Raw genomic sequence first — 25,490 nt, 5'->3', positions numbered from 1 at the left:
AATTTTGGGCTCACTTTATGGGTATCATGTTGACAAGTCATACTATATTTGAAGCCATTATTGACGTATTGTTAGGATAAAAGCTTTGGTAAGAAATACCAAAGGGGGCACAATACCTTATTTGATCCAAAGGACAAACACATGGAAAAACTCTATGTCTTGTCTATCTATTTCAGAACCAGAGTGAGGTGATAATCTCAGTGATGTGTATTAACACATTTATTTGAACTCAAGAATGAAGTCAGACTTTCTGATAGAAATTAAATGTGATTTGACTTATTTGACAGTAAGGATTAGCTTTGCTAATTATGCTTTATTTTCCAAAAATTAAATGAACTAAGTTTCAAAAAAATTAAATGCAAAACCAGATTTTGATGGAAAATGTATTTAGAGCACATGTACAATATGATAGAAACAAAATTCTGGGCACCTATTAAATTTATAAGATTTTCAGTTACCAGCTTTAAAATATGGAAGTACATATAACATTTTCTCAATTCTTTTAGAGGCTATGGCAAGCAAAAAAGTTTGAAGACCACTACTCTATACTTATCCAGATCCAATCCTATTTATGTGGTCCATATCCCCTTTGTGAAGCCTGACAGCTGCAGCCTATATTGAGCTAAACATCACAGCATTTACTATTTGTAACAAACATTTTAACATTTGGTCTTTTAGTACACAAACATTTATGGTTCTCTAGTTATTTCATTTGGGGCAGTGCAGCAGGCAGGTGCTAGAATGGCTCTCACTAATCCTCATCTCCTTGAGTGTGGGTTGGACCTGGTGGTGTCTTGCTCCTGACAAAATAATGTGGCAAAAGTGATGGAAAGTCACTTCCAAGATTACAACAAGAGTGACTTCCATTTCGCTTGTTTGTCTCCCTCGTTCCCTGCCTCCCTCTCTTGGAGTCCTTGCTCTGGGAGAAGCAAACTGCTATGTTGTGAGTAGCCTGTCACCCTACGGACAAGCCCACGTGTCAAGGAACTGATGGCTTGGACCAGTAGCCATCGAGGATCAGCCAACAGCCATATGAATGAGTCTCTGAGAGGTCGTCCTCCAGGTGAGCCTGGAGATAAGTGCAGCTCCAGGTGACACACTGACTGCAGCCTTGTCTGGAGAGACCCTGGATCCTAAGCCATGCCTGCGTACTGACCCACAGAAACTGAGATGAAAAAAGGTTTAAGTTACTAAGTTTGGGGGTGATTTGTTACGCAGCAATAAATAACAAATATAGGCAGAGGGGTGGGTAGTATGAAACATTAATAGTAATGCATACTGAATACAGGACTGCTGAATTAGTGATGGTAATGCAAGGCCAGCTAGAGTAATGGGTTCCCAGACTAGAATAACCATTTCAAAGCTAAGCTTTGCCCTGCATTCCTCTGGAACAAAGACCACCACAGACTCTGTCACTTACACTGGGGCATGTAACCAATTCCTTATCAATTTAACAGGGAAAGAATATCCTAGAATTTGGAGAGGAAGAAAAGCAAAAGTGTGTATATGTATAGAAGGAGACCAGTGGGTAAGGACTGGCTGGTGACATCTGGACACAGTGATTACATTTTGGAGTATCTTATTTCAAATTAGTGAATTTCAAAGCTGTTTTTTAAAACATTCCTTTGGGATTATATAATGCATATATTTGTATGTATAGACATGAATGTATACACATACATATATAATCTCAAAGAAATGTTTAGAAAACAACTTTGAAATGCACCAATTATGAATATGATTTAAAATTAAATCTGATTTGAAAATAAATCTGATGTCTTCTAAATTCTACGCAATATGCCTGAATGAGGTGCTTGAATAATAGCATTTGTAAATTCAATTATAGAAATTCTCGATTTCTTTTATAGTTATAGTGCATACTATTGTATTTCACAGGAGAAGTACTCACCCCAAATGATTCACCAATTGATACTAAGATCCTGTCAAGTTAATATAAAATACAAATTAGTAAAATGCAAATCATATCCAACTGTGCAGAGGTGAACATACACACGTCATTCTGAACTATCAGGAATGCCAAATCAAAGGTTTCCTCTACCCCTGGAACCACTGACAAATTATACTCATTAGAGACTTATTCTGGTACTGCTAGTCTAGTCAAACACTGAACTGGTTCCTTAGATTTTTTAAAGCAAGACCTGCATGTCTGCAAGAACATATTCTGCCATTGTTCACATTTAAAAAGGGTAAAAGAAAATTTTAAGTTTATCCATACTTAATTCTTCATAAATCAATGACTAACAATTAAAATTTCTTTCACCTTTTCTCATTAAAAATTCAAGTTACATTTGGCAAAAACTTATATGTGATAATCAGAATTCTAATTAGGATCTATATATAGTATAGTAAATATATTTACTATATATAGTAAAGGCTATTTAACACATATCCTAGAATCAGAAATCTCTTATTAGTTTGTCCTTGCTTGAACCATATAATTTACACTCCTGATAATAAAGGTGAAGAACAGCATTAGCCTGACACAACAAAGATTTGATCATATGTACATGGAATCAATAAATATATGGATTTTATTGTCCTCCCAATTCTTTGATAAGTGGCCATCATTCTATATATTGATATATTTGATTTAACTAAATATGCTGAATATGTAGAGTGTTAAGATGCTCTCTTAATACTTGATCAATGATTTATCAGGATTTTCAGAATGTGACTTTTTTGCTAAAGGACTCCAACCTGGAAGTGATTTAACTAAGATCAGCAAAAAAGCCATCATTATCAGCATAACATGGGTTAATTATCACCATTAAAAATTTAGCTAAGTATACGTTTTCATGTGTACAAATTAGACATGGTGTGGCATCTCAGCAGCTTATAATGTAATTTGTAAATATCAGTACACAGATACTCAACTATAAGAACACCAAATAAACAGAAGACGATACAGGGGCACATGGGAGCATTTATATCATTTGCCAATTATTTTCTACTTTTTCTTTTACTGTAGAGTTTGAAATTTTTATGAGTGTGCATTATTTATATAATTAAACACATCACACGAATTTTTTCTATAGGGTTAATATATCCCCTTCTTGTTTTTCTTGCCCATTAAGTACAACTATATGGGCTAACGTTTTCTGAGACTTTACAAGCAAATCTGCCTCCACTTTATCCAAATAAAGTCAGTTTTAAATAGCCCTTGATAACACATAATGAGTCAACTGAAGTACTTCAAAAGCCAGAGAGCACTTGCTGTTGGATGTGGCAGATAATATACTGATTTGTAGCTGCACAGAACCTTTCATCTGAGAATTTAAAACAGTTTCACACTCATCATTTACCTGAGCCACAGCACCCTGAGACCTGCCCAAGTTAATACAAAGAGGCCACAGGCAGAATTAGGAATGGACTTCTAAAGACTTAATTTACAGTCACCTACATTTAATCAGTCATCTACATTTTTATAAGCAAGATGAACACATCCACAGAAAGAGTTCACAGGACATTCAGTAAACTCCAGAATAAAAATTCTTAACCAAAAGTAATCTACTTTGTTTAGCAGACTGGCTACTTACAAAAACATGGGAGTGACTTTGAAACTTATCATCAAACTGGTGCTCAGACTGTTTACAAAAGAACAGACCCCAGCAGCCAGGAAAGCTGATGACTAAATGTGCAAACCCATCTAAGTAAACAGATTACCTACCCCCGGACCCCCAATTCTTATAACATCACTTAATATAAATGAGGAAATTAGGGTCTCAAATCTAGCTTATTTTAAATGAAGAAAGCTTTGTGTTCTTAAGCTTGGATCAAAATAAGTCCCTCTTATTCTTTACCACTTCCCTAAAAAGAAAACACAAACCTTGATCTTGGAGTCATTTTTGTTGGCATAGGCAGACCTTCTGAAATTTTATACGGATTCTTCAGGGGTGATATGTAGATGTTCCCCCCAGGAACCCGTAAAGGTGAGCTAGAAAACTTGTAAGGGCTTCGAGGAATGTGAGGAATTGGTGACAAGGTAGGGGGCTAGAGGAAAAACAAAAAAAGTAGATTACTTAACGTTTTAGTGAGATCCACTGCTTTATAATTAGATTTTCCCAAACAAAGGATGCTTTTTAACATACCCTGGTGGAAGCATACTGCAAAATATTTGTTTTCAGTCTCTGCATGAAGACTGAATTATAGAATACGATAATAGAATCATACTCCTCTTCTCTGATCAAAACACGTTTGAATGTCTGAGGAAGAAGAGCAAAAACACTTGTTAAATGAATTTGGGTATTTAACTCCTTAGACTTTCTTTTTTTTTAATTAATTAATTAATTTTTGGCTGCATTGGGTCTTTGTTGCTGCCTATGGGCTTTCTTTAGCTGTGGTGAGTGGTGGCTTCCCTTGCTGCAGAGCACGGGCTCTAGGTGCGTGGGCTTCAGTAGTTGTAACATACGGGCTCAGTAGTTGTGGCACACGGGCTCAGTAGTTGTGGCTCACGGGCTCAGTAGTTGTGGCTCACGGGCTCTAGAGCGCAGGCTCAGTAGTTGTGCACGGGCTTAGTTGCTCCATGGCAAGTAGGAACTTCACGGAACAGGGCTCAAACCCGTGTCCCCTGCATTGGCAGGCGGATTCTTAACAACTGTGCCACCAGGGAAGCCTAGATTTTCTATTTTAATAGTTCATAATACTATTTACAGTAAAAACGCATATTTTACAGGCAAAAACAATCCGAAAAAGCCATCTTAGGCTTGGATTATAGCTGCTCTACTAGCAGTGAAATGTCATAGATATATACGTTTTTTATATATTTGTGTAAAAGTTTATTACAAATATCCTGCTTATTGTCAGGGATATAGTATTCTTTATTTACTTTATAGTATGAATTTGAATACTAAAGTGTGTTAACTTCCCAATTACATTTTAGTTACAAATAATTAACCAATAATATGAAAGTAAAAAGTTGATATGTAAATTTATATAATACAGTCAGAACATATGATATAATTAATGACTGAAGCTATCCATATTACAGATATGTATATACCTGGAAAATTCTTACCATGGAAAATTACCTACCTCCTGAACAGCATGAGGAAGATCTTTGTATGCTGTTACAATGATTTTGAATTTAAGGTCTATATTCTTCACTTTGCATATGCCATACATGGAACACATCATAATCTAGTAAATAAATGTGATATAAAAAGTCAGGATTTTGTTGCATGGTTGTACTCTAAAAAACACTGTTATCTTTCTTTTAGTTTCAAAAAATGGAAATTTAATTTCCTACAGAATTATCTTTTCCCATCCTGATCTCAGTTTGAATGTACATGTAAAGTATTTAAAGGACAAAATGCAAATAGCCAACTCTCAATTATTCAGGACTGATCATCTGGTTTGTAAATAACCCTAACTTTGGCTCCTGTTCCTTAAATGTTTCTCAGAAGAGAAAAGTTGAAACTGGAATCAATTAACTGTTTAACACTTAAAAAAAAAAAGCCAGGTGTGAAAAGGGTTCAAACTATTAGATAAAATAATATTGACTATACTCAGTGGTGGTGTTAAGGGGGATGCAGTAACTGGAAAGGGACAGGAGACAGTCTTCTGTTGACAATGTTCTGTTTCTTGATTTGCTTTCATAGATGAGTTCAGTTGATGAATTTACATTAAGATGTATCCTTATGATATATGGATTACTCTATACACATATTACATTTAAAGAGAAGGGTATTTTAAACATAAAAATAAAATTTGAAGTGATTTTCTGTGACTTTGAAACATCGAACTTTCTTAATTTGTCTGAATTTTACTACCTAATTTAAGAACTGATATCTTCTGCAACATTCTTGCTCCCATCTACCGCCAAGAATACCTACTCAACATCCCTTGTTTAGCATCTTAAACAGCCCCAATACTACTATTTCTCCCGTTTAGAATGCCATCCAAGTATCCTCTTTGCTAATTCACACTGTTCTCCTATTTCAATACTTTACCTAAGATACCTCTCACAAAATCTTCTTGATTCCAGATACCTAATCTCTTTAGAAATCCTTAGCACTACTGTCTATCTTTCTATATTATAGAAAAGCAGTAGACCCATAAGGCAATAAGTGCCTACCTAAAAAAAAAATCCAACATACTAGAATTTAGAGTTCAAATATGCTCTTGTAAAATATACATATTTGTAGGTTATACCTTTATACAATAATTCATCTTTTGCTCAAAATATCATTCTTACTGGGAACAATACTACCAACCTTACCAAAATAAAAAGATTAAAAGGGAACATTATGAACAGCTGCATATCAACCAAATAGATATCTAAGATGAAATGGAAAAATTTAAGGAAAGACACGAACTACCAAAACTGACTCAAGAAGAAAAAGAAAATCTGAGCCTTTGAAGCACTAAAGCACCAAAAGCTTCAAAGGACACAATCAAGAAAGTGAAATGAAAAAAAAAAAGAAAAAAAAAAAAAAGTGAAATGACAACTCAGAATGAGAGAAAATATTTGCAAATCATATAAGGATTTGCATGATAAAGAACTTGCATGTAGAATATATAAAAAACCCTTTCGGCTCAACAATAAAAAGACAACCCAATGAACAAATAGGTAAAGTATCTGAATAACTATTTCTCCAAAGAAGATATACAAAATGGTCAATAAGAACACAAAAAGATTCTCAATATCATTAGCCATCAGAGAAGTGCAAATCAAAACCACAAAGAGATATCACTTCATATCCACTAAGATAGCTATAATCCAAAAGGCAAATAAGAAGTTGGTATAGATGTGAAGAAACTGGAACCCCATACACTGCTGACAGGAATGTAAAATGGGTAGCCATGCTAGTAAACAATCTGGCCATTCCTCAAAAGGCAATACAAAGAGTTACCATATGACCCAGCAATTCCACTCCTAGGTAAATACCCCAGAGAAATGAAAACATACGTCCACCCAAAAACTTGCACATGAATTTTCATTAACATTATTCATAATAGCCAAAAAGTGGAAACCAAATGTACATCAACTGATGAATAAATAAACATGATGTGGTATAGCCATACAATGGAATATTATTTGGCAATAAAAAGGAATGAAGTAGTGATACAAGCTATAACACAGATGAACAATCAAAACATAGTAAGTGAAGGAATCCAGACACAAAAGATAACATTATATGATTCCATTTATATGAAATGTCCAGAAGAGGCAAGTCTATAAAGACAGAAAGTAGATTAGCGTGTTGCCTGTGGTTAGAGGGGGTAGGAGAATAGAGGCGTGTATGCTACAGGTACAGGGTTTCTTTTTGACATGATGAAAATATTTTAAAACTGATTTTGGTGATTGTTGCACAACTCTGTTAATATACTAAAAACTACTGAACTGTACATTTTAAATGGGTAATTAGCATGGTATATGAATTACATCTCAATAAAACTGTTACAAAAATATTATTCCATAAACAGAGAAGAAAGAGGAAGATATGAGAGATGGTCTTTGTAAATTAACTCATTCATTTATTCATTTGACACTGTTTTAGATCAACTATTCTTTTTTAGATCTTTTTTAGATCAACTAAGATCCCCGGGGGTTCTTAGTTCCCCAACAAGGGATCAAACCCATGCCCCTGCAGCCTGCAGTGGAAGCACAGAGTCTTAAGTACTGGACCAGGGAAGTCCTAGATCAACTATCCTTAAGTCTCATGCTTTTTCCACACTAAATGAATTCTAGCTTACCACAACATAGAAAAAGCCTATGATAAAGTTTCTTCAGTGAGCTTTGCAGTGAGATCTTTCATGCCATTAAATAAATAAAGTTATTGAAATATTCTCAAGCTCTAAAGCTCTCATTTGTAAGAAGTATAGCAAAAATATAAAGGGTAGCCAACAAGCAAATATATATTAAGTCTACTAAATCGATGCAGCTTCTCATTTGAATCTAACCTTTTCTTAAGAAATCAGTACACAGCTAACAAGTGAGTCGAGTAGGAAAAGTGCATAATTTTCTTACCTGGTCCAAATGCCTGTCTCTCATGAGTTCATACTCATTTTGCAGTGTGTGTTGGAAAAGGGTCCAGATGATATGTTCTAGTTCTGGGTGGTCAGACAGAAGGCGTGCACACAGGGTATTTAGTCGAAGATATGCTAGTCGATACACTGGAAAAATAAGGGGAATTAATCACATTTACTCTTTTTTTTTTTTTTTTTTTTGCGGTACACGGGCCTCTCACTGTTGTGGCCTCTCCCGCTGCGGAGCACAGGCTCCGGACGCGCAGGCTCAGCGGCCATGGCTCACGGGTCTAGCCGCTCCGCTGCATGCAGGATCTTCCTGGACCGGGGCACGAACCCGTGTCCCCTGCATCGGCAGGCGGACTCTCAACCACTGCGCCACCAGGGAAGCCCCACATTTACTCTTAATTTTGTATCACAAGTAGATTTTTTCAAAACATTAAATTGCTATAACCAAATGCTGTTAAATAGCATTTTAACATTAACTTCATCTCTACCACTGTTTTCCTTATGAATAAATGATTTGTAGCCTTAGCACTGTCCTAGATACTAGAAGGCAAAATAATACTTTGCTGAAAGTATATTCAGCAAAAAAAAATTCTTTTGCTAAATTATTACAGCATAAAATTGAGGTAGAGGGACTTCCCTGGTGGTCCAGTGGTAAAGAATCCGCCTTCCAATGCAGGGGATGCGGGTTCGATCCCTGGTTAGGGAACTAAGACCCCACATGCAGCAGGGCAACTAAGCCCGTGCGCTACTGAGCTCCTGCGCCTCAACTACAGAGCCTGCGTGCCGCGAACTACAGAGCTCACGCACTCTGGAACCCACACGCCACAACTACAGAGCCCACGCGCCCTGGAGCCTGCACACCACAACTAGAGAGAGAAAACCTGCACGCCACAACTAGAGAGACGCCCGTGCGCCACAATGAAAGATCCCGTATGCCTCAACGAAGATCCCGCGTGCCGCAAGCAACACCCAACACAGCCAAAAATAAATTAAATAAATAAAATAAAATAAAGTTGAGGCGGAGGAAGAAAGATCCTAAGATCTTGTGAAATTAGACAATCCAAATAGAGTTTGTTTCAGTTCCACTGGTAATCTCTCATCACAGATGTTGAAAATTCTCACTATCAATATTCAAGAGGGTAATTATTTTTTAAAATAATGGAATTTCCAAAGTCCCTCAATTTTTCCAATCCTAAAAACAAATAGTGTATTTCTCTATAAAAATGCTAGACTTGTAGATTACCTAAGTGGTAATATGACTGTGATATTAAATTTAGAGAGTTTATTAAAAAATGCTAGTGGAACATAGGTTGGAGAAAAGTAATCCACAAAACTGAATTTTCCTCCATCTACTTTAAACATAATGACCCTTGGTTTAAATTTACTTTTCAAAGACTTGCATAAGGTAATCAGAATTTTTTAGTTAATAATTTAACCCAGTGGTCCTCAACTTTGGCTTATATCAGACTTGCATTGAGGGCTTGTAAAAACAATGATTTTTTTTTTTTTTTTTTGCCTCATCCTAGAGCTTCTGACTGAGTAGTTCTAGGGGCAGGGCTCAAACAAAAATTCTCATTTCTACAACTTAGCAGGTGAGGTGGATTCTGCTGGTTGGGGACCACACTCTGGAACCAACGCTCTTAACGTAAGGGCTTATAACATGCCTATAAAGTTCAGTATATCTCTGACTTGAATAAAAATCAGAAAAATGATTTATCACAGAGGAATGTGGCCTTTTACTTTCCTTCAAAGAGCTCCAAGTGGGTGTGCACTTGCATGTATATACACATGCACAGACACCCAAATGACCTCCCCATCCCACCACATACACACACAATCAGAGAATGCTATACAACCTGGTTACCAGGAAATGCACCTGCACTAGGCCACAACACATTGTATAATCTCAACTCACACACCTGAACAGCAAAAGTAATGTTAGGAGCAAATATTTCCAGGCATAAATTTGAAAGCATAACAGTAGCAGCGACAATAACAACATCTAACACTTTCTGAGTGCTTACTATGTGCTAGGCATTGTTGGAAGCGTTTTATGTATTAATTCATTTAATATCTCAAAACCCATACAAGGTAGATTATTATTATTTCCATTTTACAGATGAGAAAACAGGCATAGAGATATTAAAGGTTTTTTCCCTTTTTTAAAAAAATTGGAGTATAATTGCTTTACAATGTTATGTTAGTTTCTGCTGTACAATGAAGTGAATCAGCTATATGTATACCTATATCCCCTCCCTCTTGGACCTCCCTCCCACCCCACCCCCATCCCACCCATCTAGGTCATCATAGAGCACCGAGCTGAGCTTCCTGTGCTTTATAGCATGTTCCCGCTAGCTATCTATTTTACACATTGTAGTGTATATATGTCGATCCTAATCTCCCAATTCATCCCACCCTTCCCTTCCCCACCATGTCCACATATCTGTTCTCTACATCTACACCTCTATTCCTACCCTGCAAATAGGTTCATCTGTACCATTTTTATAGATTCTACATATATGCGTTAATATACGATATCTGTTTTTCTCTTTCTGGCTTACTTCACTCTGTATGACAGACTCTAGGTCCATCCACATCTCTACAAATGACCCAATTTCATTCCTTTTCATGGCTAAGTAATATTCCATTGTATATATGTACCACATCTTCTTTATCCATTCATCTGTCATTGGACATTTAGGTTGCTTCCATGACCTGGCTAATGTAAATAGCGCTGCAATGAACATTGGGGTACATATGTCCTTTTGAATTATGGTTTTCTCAGGATATATGCCCAGTAGTGGGATTGCTGGGTCATATGATATTAAAGCGACTTGCCCAAATTCACGCCTAGTTAAGCAGAAGAGCCATGATTTGAATCCAGTCAGCCTCGTTTCAGAGTCCATGCTCTTGAGAGTGATCATCTACTAACCTTTTTTGTAAAAGAGTGAAAGGGAGGTAGATTTCAATGGCTTCTGAGTCTGGAAGGCTGAGGTTGCTTGTGCCTCTGAACTTGCAGTAGAATTTACACGTGTAGTTGACCCTTTTTTCTGTGGGGATCTTACAGGAGAAAGATACCTAGGTATATTCAAAGGAAAAGACTTCATTTGAAGTTTGCTAAGAATCTCTCTCTCTCTCTCTCTCTCGCTCACACACACACACACACACACACACACACACACACTCATGGCTGTACACATGCATCCAAACACATCTTGTCTATTTAATCTACTGTTCTACACCAAATCCCTCTTTAAATACAAGTTGGAAAAGAGAGATTAATAGGAAAACTAAGCTTGTCCTTATCATTTCTAACTCTATTTCAATAAATGGCTTTTCTTGGGAATTACTGCATTATTTAAAAAATAGCTGCATATGTTTATATGTTCAATTCTAATAATTAAAGTGGGACTGAGTTCATAAAATTCTGGTTCAGAATTTCTGGTTCCAGAATTCTGGTTCAGTCCTTCCTCCAGCTTAAAAGAACAAGCCACTGATATCAAAATATCAATTTCTCTGATTCTCTCCTAAAAACATTTCATTGATAACTATGGTTCATATACATTGCACTTAAGTTACACATACATACTCCCTCCTAAATTATATAGTACACAATTATATGAATTAATATTTCAGGTAACATTATCAAGGCAGATTTATACCTGTATACTAAAAATATGTCAGGCATAAATCAAGGCAGAGATATTAGTAAAATTATTTCTCAATTTCTGACCTTCTACTGCTCTGTGTTGCCCTTTATTTTAGAGGATAATCCAGGTCTACTTTCTTTTTTTTTTTTTCAAGAACACTTTTTATTAAGGTCACTATTAGTAAAAGGTTTACAGTCTTTTAAAAATATCCCAGAATCTACTATGAAGAGCAAGTACTAGGGAGTAAACACCAAAGCATAATTTTCTAATTTTGTTTTAGTAGCTGAGAAATCATTCTGAGCAGGAAGTAGGATTTGTACCTTACTATGGATGTTTCTAGTACATGCAATATATTTACTAGTACACTAGGAAAAGGGAATCACCATCATAACTTTAAAAGTACCAGGGTCTAGTCTATTATCACCCTTGAATTTCCCTTCAATTCACTAACTAACAATATTGTAGACTGACTTAACTTGGGTAGAAGTTAGTCCCCCTTGAATTCTACGTGACCACATTACCTCCTGGACTTCGCTACTTGAATCTCAGACTTAAGAAGGCCAAAGTGGAGCTCTTGATTTCTTTCCCATTCTTCCCATGTCAAGAAATGGCTCCACATTACATCCAGTTTAAGTTAAAAACTTAGGAGGTATTTTTAATTTTTCCCTTTTCCCAATCTTCAAACCCAATGCAAAAGAAAGTTCTATTAAATCTTCCTCTAAAATACACCCCAGATCTTTCCATTTCTTTGTATCTCTACTGACATATCTTAGACCAAGTCATTTACATCTCTCACTTGAACTACTGAAATTTTCTCCAAACTGGTCTTTCTACTTTCTTCCTTGCCCTGTTCCTTTCCCTCCTCCAAACCCACCTGTACTTCAAGTAGCAGCCAGAAACTGACCCTTTAACAATACCCATTATAGCAAGCTGCACCCCTGCTTAAAACCTTAATGCTTTCCCACTGCCCTTCTAAAACCCAAACTCCTCCCTTCGGCCTATGAGAACCTACAAGGTCTAGCTCCAGTTTGCCTCTCCAGCCCCATCTTGTACCATTTTCCTCTTGCTTGCTTCGGGGTTTCTTTCTGTTCCTCAGACCAGCTAAGTTTGACCACCCAAGGCCACTGCACTTAATACTGTTTGCTGTGCCTGTAATGCACATCATACAGATTTTGCCTGGCCAGCACCCACTTGTTCTTGAAGTCTCAGGTCAAATAGCACTTCATCAGAGAAAGCTTCCCTAAACATTCTATCACTCTCTTAGCTTCTCTCTTTCACATCATTCTCTTTCTTTCTATTACAGAACTTATTATATTCTAAAATAACCTTATGTATTAGTTTACTTGTTCACTGTTTATTTCCTTCCTCCAGAGCATAAGCTCTATGAGGGGAAGGACCTAGTCCATCTTATTCGCCTTTGTATTCCCAGTGCCTAGAACACTTCCTGGCACCTAACGGACAACTGCTTATTGAATTAAAGAAAAAGATAAGGCTTGACTTATTTATATTTATGTATTACCTAGCAAACAAATTTATACATGAAGGCAGAAGCTCCATATGCCAGAAATACTTTGGTACAAATTAGCATGGAAATGACATCTCTGGAAAACAGTCCCTGCACTAATCACAGAACCCTGTAATGTCAATTCCTAAACAGGAACATAACATTAGGCACATTTCTATGAAAGGCAATGTAGCTAGACTGCTTAAGAGCATGGGCTTTGGGGTCAGATTGCTTGAGTTTGATTTCTAATTCCTTCTTCATAGATAACGGAGGCTGACAGCCGTGTCTATTATCTTACAGGGCTGTTAGGTCACTGTCCAGCACACAGTGAACCCTCAATAAATGTTAGTTATCTCCTTCTTCTTCCATCACACCATCATGCACTAATCAACCGTTTTAGTCTCGGATCCCACACTACTCCCTTTGCCCCATCCTATGCTTCACTCCAGATGCACTGAGCTGTACTCCCTGAAAAATGTTTCCTGCTTTCCTGGCTGCTATACTTTGGGGTTCATGCTATTTCCGTCTCTTCCCTCCTCTCCAGTTTCCATGTTGAAATCCTGCTCTCCCTTCGAGGACTATCTAAATTGCCATCTCTGCATGAAAGGTGTCCTAACTACACCAAACCTGAGTGATTTCAGTAGCACTCTGTACCACTGTATATGAACTTTATTTGGGTCATGTATCTTATACTCCTGATCCCTGAAAGCAGGAAAAATGTCTTATTCAAAGTTCTATTCCCTACAGCTTTTGTATAACATCTTGCATCACACTATGCTCAGAATCTATTTGCAAGTTGAATGGATTGACACAACAGATATTCTACTTACATATCTGCTGCAGTGTGATTATTCTGGAGAGGAAGGTTGAGAGTACAAGCAGGTTCAAGGTGATCAGCTGGTCCTTCTCGGTCCTTTGCTTGTTTAATAAGATCAAATAAAGGTGACTCCTATATGAAACAAGATGACATTAAAACAACATTGGTAAGTATGATTCTCCAATGTATATACCAAAATCATATGGTTTGACATGGTGAGCATTATGAATTTAGTCATAATCGACAATAGCAGTTTTGAAGTCAGAATAAGATTCTTTTCTCCACCTTGAAAATAAATGACTGCCAATTTTTGTATTACACATAAAATAAAGAACTAGGAATATGTATAACTTCAAATGCTTGTATTAGAAAAGAAATTAAAAGTTAGGGAAAGAAACACAGAAGAGACCCAAAGAAAGTAGAAGGAAGAAAATAATAAAGACATGAACAGGATTTAATGAAACTGAAAACAAAGATAAAACACATGGTTTGATCAACTAAGCTAATAATTGGTACTTTGAAATAACTAATAAAATTAAACAAAACTCCAGTCAGATCGACTGAGAAAAAGAGAAGAGACAGATAAATAGTATTAGGAACAAAACTGGAGCCACCATTACGAAGATTAGAAAGATAACAGGGTTGTGAAAAAATTTATGTCAATTCATAGGAAAACTCAGACCAAGTGGAAAATTCCTCAAAAATATAAATTGACCAAACTCAATAAGAAATAAATAAACCTCAACAGTCCTATAAACTATTAAAGAACTTGGATCAGTAATTAAAAGTCTCCCCACAAAGAAAACATCAAGCACTGCTGGTTGTACCAGTGAATTCCACCAAACATTCAAGGAATAGATAATTCCACTTTTGCTCCAACTCTTCAGAGAATGGAAGAAGTAAAAACATTCTCTATCTCATTTTATGAGGCTAGTACAACACTGATAATAAAAACTGTCAAGGACATTACAAAAAGGTAAATTATAGCCCATTCTTGCTCATGAACAGAGATACAAAAATTCTGAACCAGAAATATTAGCAATCCACAACAGCAGTGTTAAAAAGAATATATCATTTACCAAGTTGAGTTTATCCAGGTTGCAAAATTAGTTCGTTAGAAAATCTATAATGCAATTCACCTCACTAATAAATCTAAGGTGAAAAATCTTGTCAAAATCAGTGCAGAAAAAGTTCTCATTTAAAAACCCATTTGTCATTAAAAAAAAAGAAAACTCTTTGTAAACCAGGAACAGAAGGATACTCCAAATTTGATAAATGACATCTACAAATAAACAGAAAAACCACAGCAAACATTATATATAGTGGTGAAACGTTAAGAGCATTCCCCTTAAAAAATTGGAGATAAGAGAAGGTTGTCCAGTTATCATGCTTTCTATTCAGCATTATACTTGGAGTTCCAGTCTGCTCAATAAGTCAAAGAAAAAAGACTGGAAAGGAAGAAAGAACAAAAATACCATTATTCACAAATGATTTATCTGTTGATAAAGAAAATTCAAAAGGATCTACAGTGAAATTATTAGAATAAGAGAGATTAGCAAGGTTTCTGTACTGTTATGAAATCAATATGAAAAAAATTATATTTCTATATACCAAGCAAACAGTTTAAAAGCATAATTTTTAAAATACCATTTACAAAAAAGTAAGACCAGCAGTAAAAACCTTGATTCAAAAATTGTAACTTTCTGGAGGTGAAAGCTTGCAAGTCCATAAAAATGGGGGCCATATATATTCTACTCTTTTAGTACTTGAACTAAAGGGCAAGAAAACAGACAGATGGCCAAGATGCTAGGTTTGTTTCAAAAGGAAAAGCGGTGTATTCATAAATAAAAATACAAAACACTGTAGAATATAAGTAGATTTTGAAAATATGAAGATAGTCTATTCAATAAAAGGTGAAAAATTAGCTAGCAATATGAAAAAAAATTATTAAACTTTCATAATATATAGAAAGTCAATTACTCATGTTACAAAACAAAAATGAAAAGTATGAGAAGTTTATGAGAATATCTTTATAACTTTTAAAAAATCTTTTTTCACCTTTATTGAAGTATAATTGACAAAAATCATATATATTTAAGGTGCACAACGTGATGGCTTCATACATTGTGAAATGATCACCACAATCAAGCTAATTAGCATTTATTACCTCACATAGTTACTTTTTTTCAACCCTTCACCTCCTTCTTTATAACTTTATTTATTTAAAAATTTTTTAATGTTATTTTTTTATACAGCAGGTTCTTATTAGTCATCAATTTTATACACATCAGTGTATACATCTGAATCCCAATTGCCCATTTCCGCACACCACCATCCCCACCGCCTGGCGGCTTTCCCCCCTTGGTGTCCATACGTTTGTTCTCTACATCTGTATCTCAACTTCTGCCCTGCAAACCGGTTCATCTGTACCATTTTTCTAGGTTCCACATATATGTGTTAATATATGATATTTGTTTTTCTCTTTCTGATTTACTTCACTCGGTATGACAGTCTCTAGATCCATCCACATCTCAACAAATGACTCAATTTCGTTCCTTTTTATAGCTGAGTAATATTCCACTGTATATATGTACCACATCTTCTTTATCCATTGGTCTGTCAGTAGGCATTTAGGTTGCTTCCATGACCTGGCTATTGTAAATAGTGCTGCAGTGAACATTGGGGTGCATGTGTCTTTTTGAATTATGGTTTTCTCTGGGTATATGCCCAGTAGTGGGATTGCTAGATCATATGGTAATTCTATTTTTAGTTTTTTAAGGAACCTCCATACTGTCCTCCATAGTGGCTGTATCCATTTACATTCCCACCAACAGTGCAAGAGGATTCCCTTTTCTCCACACCCTCTCCAGAATTTGTTGTTTGTAGATTTTCTGATGATGCCCATTCTAACTGGTGTGAGGTGATATGTAGTTTTGATTTGCATTTCTCTAATAATTAGTGATGTTGAGCAGATTTTCATGTGCTTCTTGGCCATGTGTATGCCTCCTTTGGAGAAATGTCTATTTAGGTCTTCTGCCCATATTAGGATTGGGTTGTTTGTTTCTTTAATATTGAGCTACATGAGCTGTTTATATATTTTGGAGAATAATCCTTTGTCCACTGATCCGTTTGCAAATATTTTCTCCCATTCTGGGGTTGTCTTTCCGTCTTGTTTATGGTTTCCTTTGCTGTGCAAAAGCTTTGAAGTTTCATTAGGTCCCATTTGTTTATTTTTGTTTTTATTTCCATTACTCTAGGAGGTGGATCAAAAAAGATCTTGCTGTGATTTATGTCAAAGAGTGTTCTTCCTATGTTTTCCTCTAAGAGTTTTATAGTGTCCAGTCTTACATTTCGGTCTCGAATCCATTATGAGTTTATTTTTGTGTATGGTGTTAGGGAGTGTTCTAATTTCATTCCTTTACATGTAGCTGTCCAGTTTTCCCAGCACCACTTATTGAAGAGACTGTCTTCTCCATTGTATATCCTTGCCTCCTTTGTCATAGATTAGTTGACCATAGGTGCATGGGTTTATCTCTGGGCTTTCTATCTTGTTCCATTGATCTATGTTTATATTTTTGTGCCAGTACCATATTGTCTTGATTACTGTAGCTTTGTAGTATAGTCTGAAGTCAGGGAGTCTGATTCCTCCAGCTCCGTTTTTTTCCCTCAAGGCTGCTTTGGCTATTCAGGGTCTTTTGTGTCTCCATACAAATTTTAAGATTATTTGTTCTAGTTCCGTAAAAAATGCCATTGGTAATTTGATAGGGATTGCATTGAATCTGTAGATTGCTTTGGGTAATACAGTCATTTTCACAATAGTGATTCTTCCAATCCAAGAACATGGTATATCTCTCCATCTGTTGGTATCATCTTTAATTTCTTTCATCAGTGTCTTATAATCTTCTGCATACAGGTCTTTTGTCTTCCTAGATGGTTTATTCCTAGGTATTTTATTCTTTTTATTGCAGTGGTAAATGGGAGTGTTTCCTTAATTTCTCTTTCAGATTTTTCATCATTAGTGTATAGGAATGCAAGAGATTTCTGTGCATTAATTTTGTATCCTGCAACTTTACCAAATTCATTGATTAGCTCTAGTAGTTTTCTGGTGGCATCTTTAGGATTCTCTATGTATAGTATCCTGTCATCTGCAAACAGTGACAGTTTTACTTCTTCTTTTCCAATTTGTATTCCTTTTATTTCTTTTTCTTCTCTGATTGCCATGGCTAGGACTTGCAAAACTATGTTGAATAACAGTGGTAAGAGTGGACATCCTTGTCTTGTTCCTGATCTTAGAGGAAATGCTTTCAGTTTTTCACCATTGAGAATGATGTTGGCTGTGGGTTTGTTGTATATGACCTTTATTATGATGAGGTAGGTTCCCTCTATGCCCACTTTCTGGAGAGTTTTTATCATAAATGGGTGTTGAATTTTGTCAAAAGCTTTTTCTGCATCTATTGAGATGATCATATGGTTTTTATTCTTCAATTTGTCAATATGGTGTATCACATTGATTGATTTGCGTATATTGAAGAATCCTTGCATCCCTGGGATAAATCCCACTTGATCATGGTGTATGATCCTTTTAATGTGTTGTTGGATTCTATTTGCTAGTATTTTGTTGAGGATTTTTGCATCTATATTCATCAGTGATATTCGTCTGTAATTTTCCTTTTTTTGTAGTATCTTTGGCTGGTTTTGGTATCAGGGTGATGGTGGCCTCATAGAATAAGTCTGGGAGTGTTCCTTCCTCTGAAATTTTTTGGAAGAGTTTGAGAAGGATGGGTGTTAGCTGTTCTCTAAATGTTTGATAGAATTCACCTGTGAAGCCATCTGGTCCTGGACTTCGGTTTGTCGGAAGATTTTTAATCACAGTTTCAATTTCATTACTTGTGATTGGTCTGTTCATATTTTCTATTTCTTCCTGGTTCAGTTACAAAGGTTATACCTTTGTAATAATTTGTCCATTTCTTCCAGGTTGTCCATTTTATTGGCATAGAGTTACCTGCAGTAGTCACTAAGGATGCTTTGTATTTCTGCAGTGTCTGTTGTAACTTCTCCTTTTTCATTTCTAATTTTATTGATTTGAGTCCTCTCCCTCTTTTTCTTGAGGAGTCTGGCTTATGGTTTATCAATTTTGTTTATCTTCTCAAAGAACCAGCTTTTAGTTTTATTGATCTTTGCTGTTGTTTTCTTTGTTTCTATTTCATTTATTCTGCTCTGATCTTTATGAATTCTTTCCTTCTGCTAACTTTGGGTTTTGTTTGTTCTTCTTTCTCTAGTTCCTTTAGGTGTAAGGTTAGATTGTTTATTTGAGATTTTTCTTCTTTCTTGAGGTAGGCTTGTATAGCTATAAACTTCCCTCTGAGAACTGCTTTTGCTGCACCCCATAGGTTTTGGATTCGTCGTGTTTTCATTGTCATTTGTCTCTAGGTATTTTTTTATTTCCTCTTTGATTTCTTCAGTGATCTCTTGGTTATTTAGTAACGTATTGTTTAGCCTCCATGTGTTTTTGTTTCTTACATTTTTTTCCCTGTAATTCATTTCTAATCTCATAGAGTTGTGGTCAGAAAAGATGCTTGATATGATTTCAATTTTCTTAAATTTACTATGGCTTGATTTGTGACCCAAGATGTGATCTTGGAGAATGTTCCATGCGCACTTGAGAAGAAAGTGTAATCTGCTGTTTTTGGACGGAATGTCCTATAAATATCAATTAAATCTATCTGATCTATTGTGTTATTTAAAGCTTGTGTTTCCTTATTTATTTTCATTTTGGATGTTCTGTCCATTGGTGTAAGTGAGGTGTTAAAGTCCCCCACTATTATTGTGTTACTGTCGATTTCCTCTTTTATAGCTGTTAGCAGTTGCCTTATGTACTGAGGTGCTCCTATTTTGGGTGCATATATATTTATAATTGTTATATCTTCTTCTTGGATTGATCCCTTGATCATTATGTAGTGTCCTTCCTTGTCTCTTGTAACATTCTTTATTTTAAAGTCTACTTTATCTGATATGAGTATTGCTACTCCAGCTTTCTTTTGATTTCCATTTGCATGGAATATCTTTTTCCATCCCCTCACTTTCAGTCTGTATGTGTCCCTAGGTCTGAAGTGGGTCTCTTGTAACAGCATATAGATGGGTTTTGTTTTTGTATCCATTCAGGAAGCCTGTGTCTTTTGGTTGGAGCATTTAATCCATTCACGTTTAAGGTAATTATCAATATGTATGTTCCTATGACCATTTTCTTAGTTGTTTTGGGTTTGTTTTTGTAGGTCCTTTTCTTCTCTTGTGTTTCCCACTTAGAGAAGTTCCTTTAGCATTTGTTGTAGAGCTGGTTTGGTGGTGCTGAATTCTCTTAGCTTTTGCTTGTCTGTAAAGCTTTTCATTTCTCCATCAAATCTGAATGAGATCCTTGCTGGGTAGAGTAATCTTGGTTGTAGGTTCTTGCCTTTCATCACTTTAAGTATATCATGCCACTCCCTTCTGGCTTGTAGAGTTTCTGCTGAGAAATCAGCTGTTAACCTTATGGGAGTTCCCTTGTATGTTGTCATTTTTCCCTTGCTGCTTTCAGTAATTTCTCTTTGTCTTTAATTTTTGCCAATTTGATTACTATGTGTCTTGGCGTGTTTCTCCTTGGGTTTATCCTGTATGGGACTCTCTGCACTTCCTGGACTTGGGTGGCTATTTCCTTTCCCATGTTAGGGAGTTTTTGACTATAATCTCTTCAAATATTTTCTCTGGTCCTTTCTCTCTCTCTTCTCCTTCTGGGACCCCTATAATGCAAATGTTGTTGCATTTTAGTGTTGTCCCAGAGGTCTCTTAGGCTGTCTTTATTTCTTTTCATTCTTTTTTCTTTATTCTGTTCTGCAGCAGTGAATTCCACCATTCTGTGTTCCACGTCACGTATCTGTTCTTCTGCCTCAGTTATTCTGCTATTGATTCCTTCTAGTGTAGTTTTCATTTCAGTTATTGTATTTTTCATCTCTGTTTGTCTGTTCTTTAATTCTTCTAGGTCTTTGTTAAACATTTCTTGCATCTTCTCGATCTTTGCCTCCATTCTTTTTCCGAGGTCCTGGATCATCTTCACTATCATTATTCTGAATTCTTTTTCTGGAAGGTTGTCTATCTTCACTTCATTTAGTTGTTTTTCTGGGGTTTTATCTTGTTCCTTCATCTGGTACATAGCCCTCTGCCTTTTCATCTTGTCTATCTTTCTGTGAATCAGGTTTTTGTTCCACAGGCTGCAGGATTGTAGTTCTTCTTGCTTCTGCTGTCTGCCCTCTGGTGGATGAGGCTATCTAAGAGGCTTGTGTAAGTTTCTATAACTTCTTGATAAGAAAGGACTTTTTAGGTTTGACCATAACCCAGAACTCATAAAGGAAAAGATGAACCAATCTGACTATACAGAACCTGAAATCTTCTGTATAACTAAAACCACAATAAACTAAGTTAAACAAAGTCTTTAAAAAATAAACAATACTGATTTATTCTACAACCACCATAATGTACTAATTCCTATTGTCAAGGCATTATTTCCTGTATTCATTAGGGGCACTCTGAAGTGCGAGCTAAGTAATGGCTTTCATCTGAGTAAAATAATGCTAACAATTAACACCAGCTAATGCATGTATGTCATACTCATTGTTTTACATTTTCTAGTCATTGACAAACTGAATATCTTTACATATCGGATAAATGGAACAAATTCACATATTCAGCAGGAGTGGCCTAATCCCACTCTTTTCTCAAACAAAGACATTTCAGGAGATCTTGAGACTCACAAAGATATGCAAGTAAACCTGAGCATTTAATAGGATTTAGGTATGCTACTAATCAGGTATTTTACTTTCTCTTCAGATATGGTTTAACCCATAGACTGTTTACCTGGTTGTGTTTTAAATTAGCACAATAGGATTATACCAAAGTGAATGCCTCTTCCAAGGATGAAGGTGGCATTTTGTTCACCAACAGTCTTCATGTTTCACTCAGGTATAACTTTTATTACTCCATCTCCCCCAACCCAATTGGTCACAGAGATATATAGATATAGGCTTATGATAATGACTATGCCATGATAATAATAATGAGAAGCAGTATGGTGCAGTGGATAGAAACACAGACTCTGCAGCCACACCACAAGGGTTCAAGTCCTGACCACTTACTGGCCGCATGACCCTGGAGAAAGTTGCTTAACCTTGTTATGATTCACTTTTCTCAACTGTAAAGTAGAGATGCTAATGACAATAATGCCTAGTTATCCATGCATCCATCCACCCATTATTCGTCATATGTCTATTCTGTAACAGGAGCTTTACTAGAAAGTAGGAACATAAAGGTAAACAACCCTCCCGTTGCCAGCTACTGATAGGGTCACTTCAGAAGCATCTGTCCTCTTCCACCTTATTCAACATGTTCATTTGAAATGAACTGTAATCGTCCTCTATCACCAAAAAATTCCCACTCCTCCTCAGTTTTTCCCATATCATTAACACTTCTTATATACAGTTGCCCAAAGCAAAAAAGAATCATGTTTATTATTCTTTCTCTCACTCTCTACTGTCCAATCCATGCAAGTCATATTGGCTCCAACTTCAAAATATATCCCAAGTCTAACTTCTTCTCCAGATGGGACTTTTAGAGAGTTCTTAAAATAAAAACCCAGTGCCAGCAACTTCCCTAGTGACACAGTGGTTAAGAATCAGCTTGCCAATGCAGGGGACACGGGTTCCATCCCTGGTCTGGGAAGATCCCACATGCCGTGGAGCAACTAAGCCTGCGAGCCACACCTACTGAAGCCCACACACCTAGAGCCCGTGCTCCACAACAAGAGAAGCCACCGCAATGAGAAGCATGCGCACCGCAACGAAGAGTAGCCCCTGTTCACCACAACTAGAGAAAGCCCATGTGCAGCAACAAAGACCCAACGCAGCAGAAAAAACAAAAACAAAACCCAGTGCCAAGCATATAGTGGACACTCAATAAATATTTCTAGACTGTTATATGACATAACCATACCATAGGTTTAATTAAACACAGCAAAGCACAAAGAAGAAAGTGGATGATAAGATTTGCTTTCTAACTGACACTAAATATCAACTGTGGCATCTGGCCTCCAAGAAAACCCCTATAATTCCTGCCACGGGGTATTTACACCCTTATACACTGTCCTAGGGTTAGTCTGTGTGGTCAATGGCATATAGCAGAAGTGACAGCATGTCAGTTCTGAGATTTGTTTATAAAAAAACCTGCAGTTTTCGTCTTAGGCGCACGCTCCCGTGCTCACGCTCGCGCTCTCTCTCTCTCTCATCTCTTCTTGCTCTAGGCGAAAGCAGCTGCCTTGGAGTAAGTAACCCTATGGAGAGGTCTATGTGGCAAACAAATGAAGCCTCTGACCAATGACCAGTGAAGGAATGAGGGCTGCCAACAACCGTGTGAGTGAACTTAGTAGCAGATTCTCGAATTCCAGGAAATATTTAAGCTGACTGCAGCCTTTGTTGACAACTTGAGGAACTTTCCTGAGAGAACTGGAGCCAAAACCACACAGCTAAACCACTCCCAGATTCCCAACCTTCAGAAATTATGTGCGAAGTAAAATATTAGTTGTTTTACTAAACTGTTAAGGTTTGGGGTAATTTCTTACATAGCAATAGATAACTAATACAGAATCTGATTTTTTTTTAATCTAAAGAAAGTATTTAATGGATTATTTGACTTCTGAAAATTTATGCATTTATATCTATAGCACGGTTCGCATTCAGGACTGAGACAGAAGTTTACTCTTGGTCTCAGGCAAGCTGTCTTATGTCATTACTTATCTACTTAAATTAACTCTCAGCATAATCACTCTCTGGACATTCCACTCTATTTTGCCACTTAATCATGTGAAGGAAATCAGACTCACTCTGTCAGCAAGTAATATAGATAGAAAAAGCTATAAGTCTACTCTACATGATCTTTCATATTAACATACATCTAAAGCAAATGTGAACTTCTCCAGAGAGTAAAGGACTTAAAGGCTATCAGGTCAAGGTGTCCCTAAAAGAGATTCTGATTATCCAAGTACGTACAAGTTCTCCAGTGCTAGTAGAAAAATTAACAATAGGGGAGGTGGAAGACAGGAATTGCTATTGTTTTCTGGGTATTTTAAGAAATATTATTGGCCTTACATTACAGGAAATGTTTTTGTACTATCCTAAGCCAAATCACGATAAGACCATTCTACCTTGCAAAAGGAAACTAGAATACAAAACATAAAGTTTTGGGCAGGCCTTGACTTTTCTGACAGTTCTTTCCCATTCAACTTCACTACTTCTTTAATATTGATATTTCTCAGGATCCTTTTGCCAATATATATGCTGGCTGAGCCACTATCATGGCTTTAGTTATATTTCTAGTTATTCCTAAATCTACATTTCTGACTAAAACTATTCTTTCAAATTCCAGATCCAGTATTTCCAACTAGATACCTTGGATCTCTACACGTATATGTGGCAAACATCTCAAATATTAACATGTTCAAACATTAACATGAACTTATTACCCTCATCACCAATCAGCTATGACTCCTTCAACATCCTCTTTGGTTAACTGTTAGCAATCACCTAATCACTCACAGTACAAATCTTAGAATTACCCTCAGAATTCCATCCAGGCACCTAAACTTTTGATTCATGCTTTTACTTTTAACATATTTATGCCTTTATATTTAAAACTGGTTTCTTGTAGATAGCATAGAGTTGGGTCTTGCTTTTTTATCCACTCAATCTCTGTCTTTTAATTGGGGTTTAGGCTATTTACATTTAATGTAGTTATTGACATGGTTACTTTAAATCCTACATCTATTTGTTCCATCTGTTCTTTATTCCCTTTTGATGAAGGTGCAAAAGCAAATCAATGGAAAAAGAATTAACCTTGACCTAAATCTCGAACCTTGTACAAAAATAAATTGGAAATGGATCATGGACTTAAATATTAAATGTGAAGCTATAAAACTTTTAAAACATAGGGGAAAATCTTGGGGATCTAGAGTCCTTAGACTTGACACCAAAAGCATGATCCATAAAATAAAAAATTGATAAACAGGAGTTCATCAAAATTTAAAACTTTTGCCATGAGAAAGACATGTGGAAAGGATGAAAAAAGAAGCTAGAGACTAGGAGAAATTATTTACAAGCCACATACCCAACAAAAGACTAGTATCTAGAATATATAAAGAACTCTCAAAACTCAATGGTAAAAACCCCACAAACAATCCAATTAGAAAATGGGCAAAGACATGAAGAGACTTTTCACCAGAGAGGAAATACAGATCACAAGTAAACAGAAGAAGATATTCAATACGATTAGCCATCATCCTGATGGGCAATGTAAATTATAACCTCAATGAACTATCCTCACATGATCAGAATGGCTAAAAGAAAAAATAGTGGCAATCCCAAACAATGGCAAGGATGCAGAGAAACTGGATCACCCATATATTGCTGATAGGAATTCAAAATGGTACAACCACTCTGGAGAATAC

At 36.3% G+C, this 25,490-nt stretch overlaps 1 protein-coding gene and 1 long non-coding RNA gene across 8 annotated transcripts in view; one reads left to right on the top strand and one right to left on the bottom strand.

Annotated features, from left to right (window-relative positions):
* RB1 (RB transcriptional corepressor 1) overlaps positions 1–25,490 on the bottom strand; it is a 144,590-nt gene that overhangs the window by 10,397 nt on the left and 108,703 nt on the right. For all 7 annotated transcript variants that reach the window (XM_033436824.2, XM_033436823.2, XM_033436825.2 and 4 more), the window contains 7 exons: positions 13,983–14,101; positions 10,931–11,076; positions 7,991–8,136; positions 5,053–5,157; positions 4,110–4,223; positions 3,848–4,011; positions 1,910–1,940 (listed from right to left, as the gene is read on the bottom strand). In XM_033436824.2, the coding sequence (XP_033292715.1) occupies positions 1,910–1,940; positions 3,848–4,011; positions 4,110–4,223; positions 5,053–5,157; positions 7,991–8,136; positions 10,931–11,076; positions 13,983–14,101 (825 nt within the window). The remainder of the gene's footprint in view (positions 1–1,909; positions 1,941–3,847; positions 4,012–4,109; positions 4,224–5,052; positions 5,158–7,990; positions 8,137–10,930; positions 11,077–13,982; positions 14,102–25,490) is intronic.
* Positions 1–25,490, top strand: part of LOC125961927 (uncharacterized) — a 183,994-nt gene that overhangs the window by 141,828 nt on the left and 16,676 nt on the right. The gene's annotated exons all lie outside the window — the stretch shown is intronic.

This window comes from Orcinus orca, chromosome 18 (assembly GCF_937001465.1).
Source record: "Orcinus orca chromosome 18, mOrcOrc1.1, whole genome shotgun sequence".
NCBI classification, from domain to species: domain Eukaryota; kingdom Metazoa; phylum Chordata; class Mammalia; order Artiodactyla; family Delphinidae; genus Orcinus; species Orcinus orca.
This window is presented reverse-complemented; position numbering and strand designations above follow the sequence as displayed.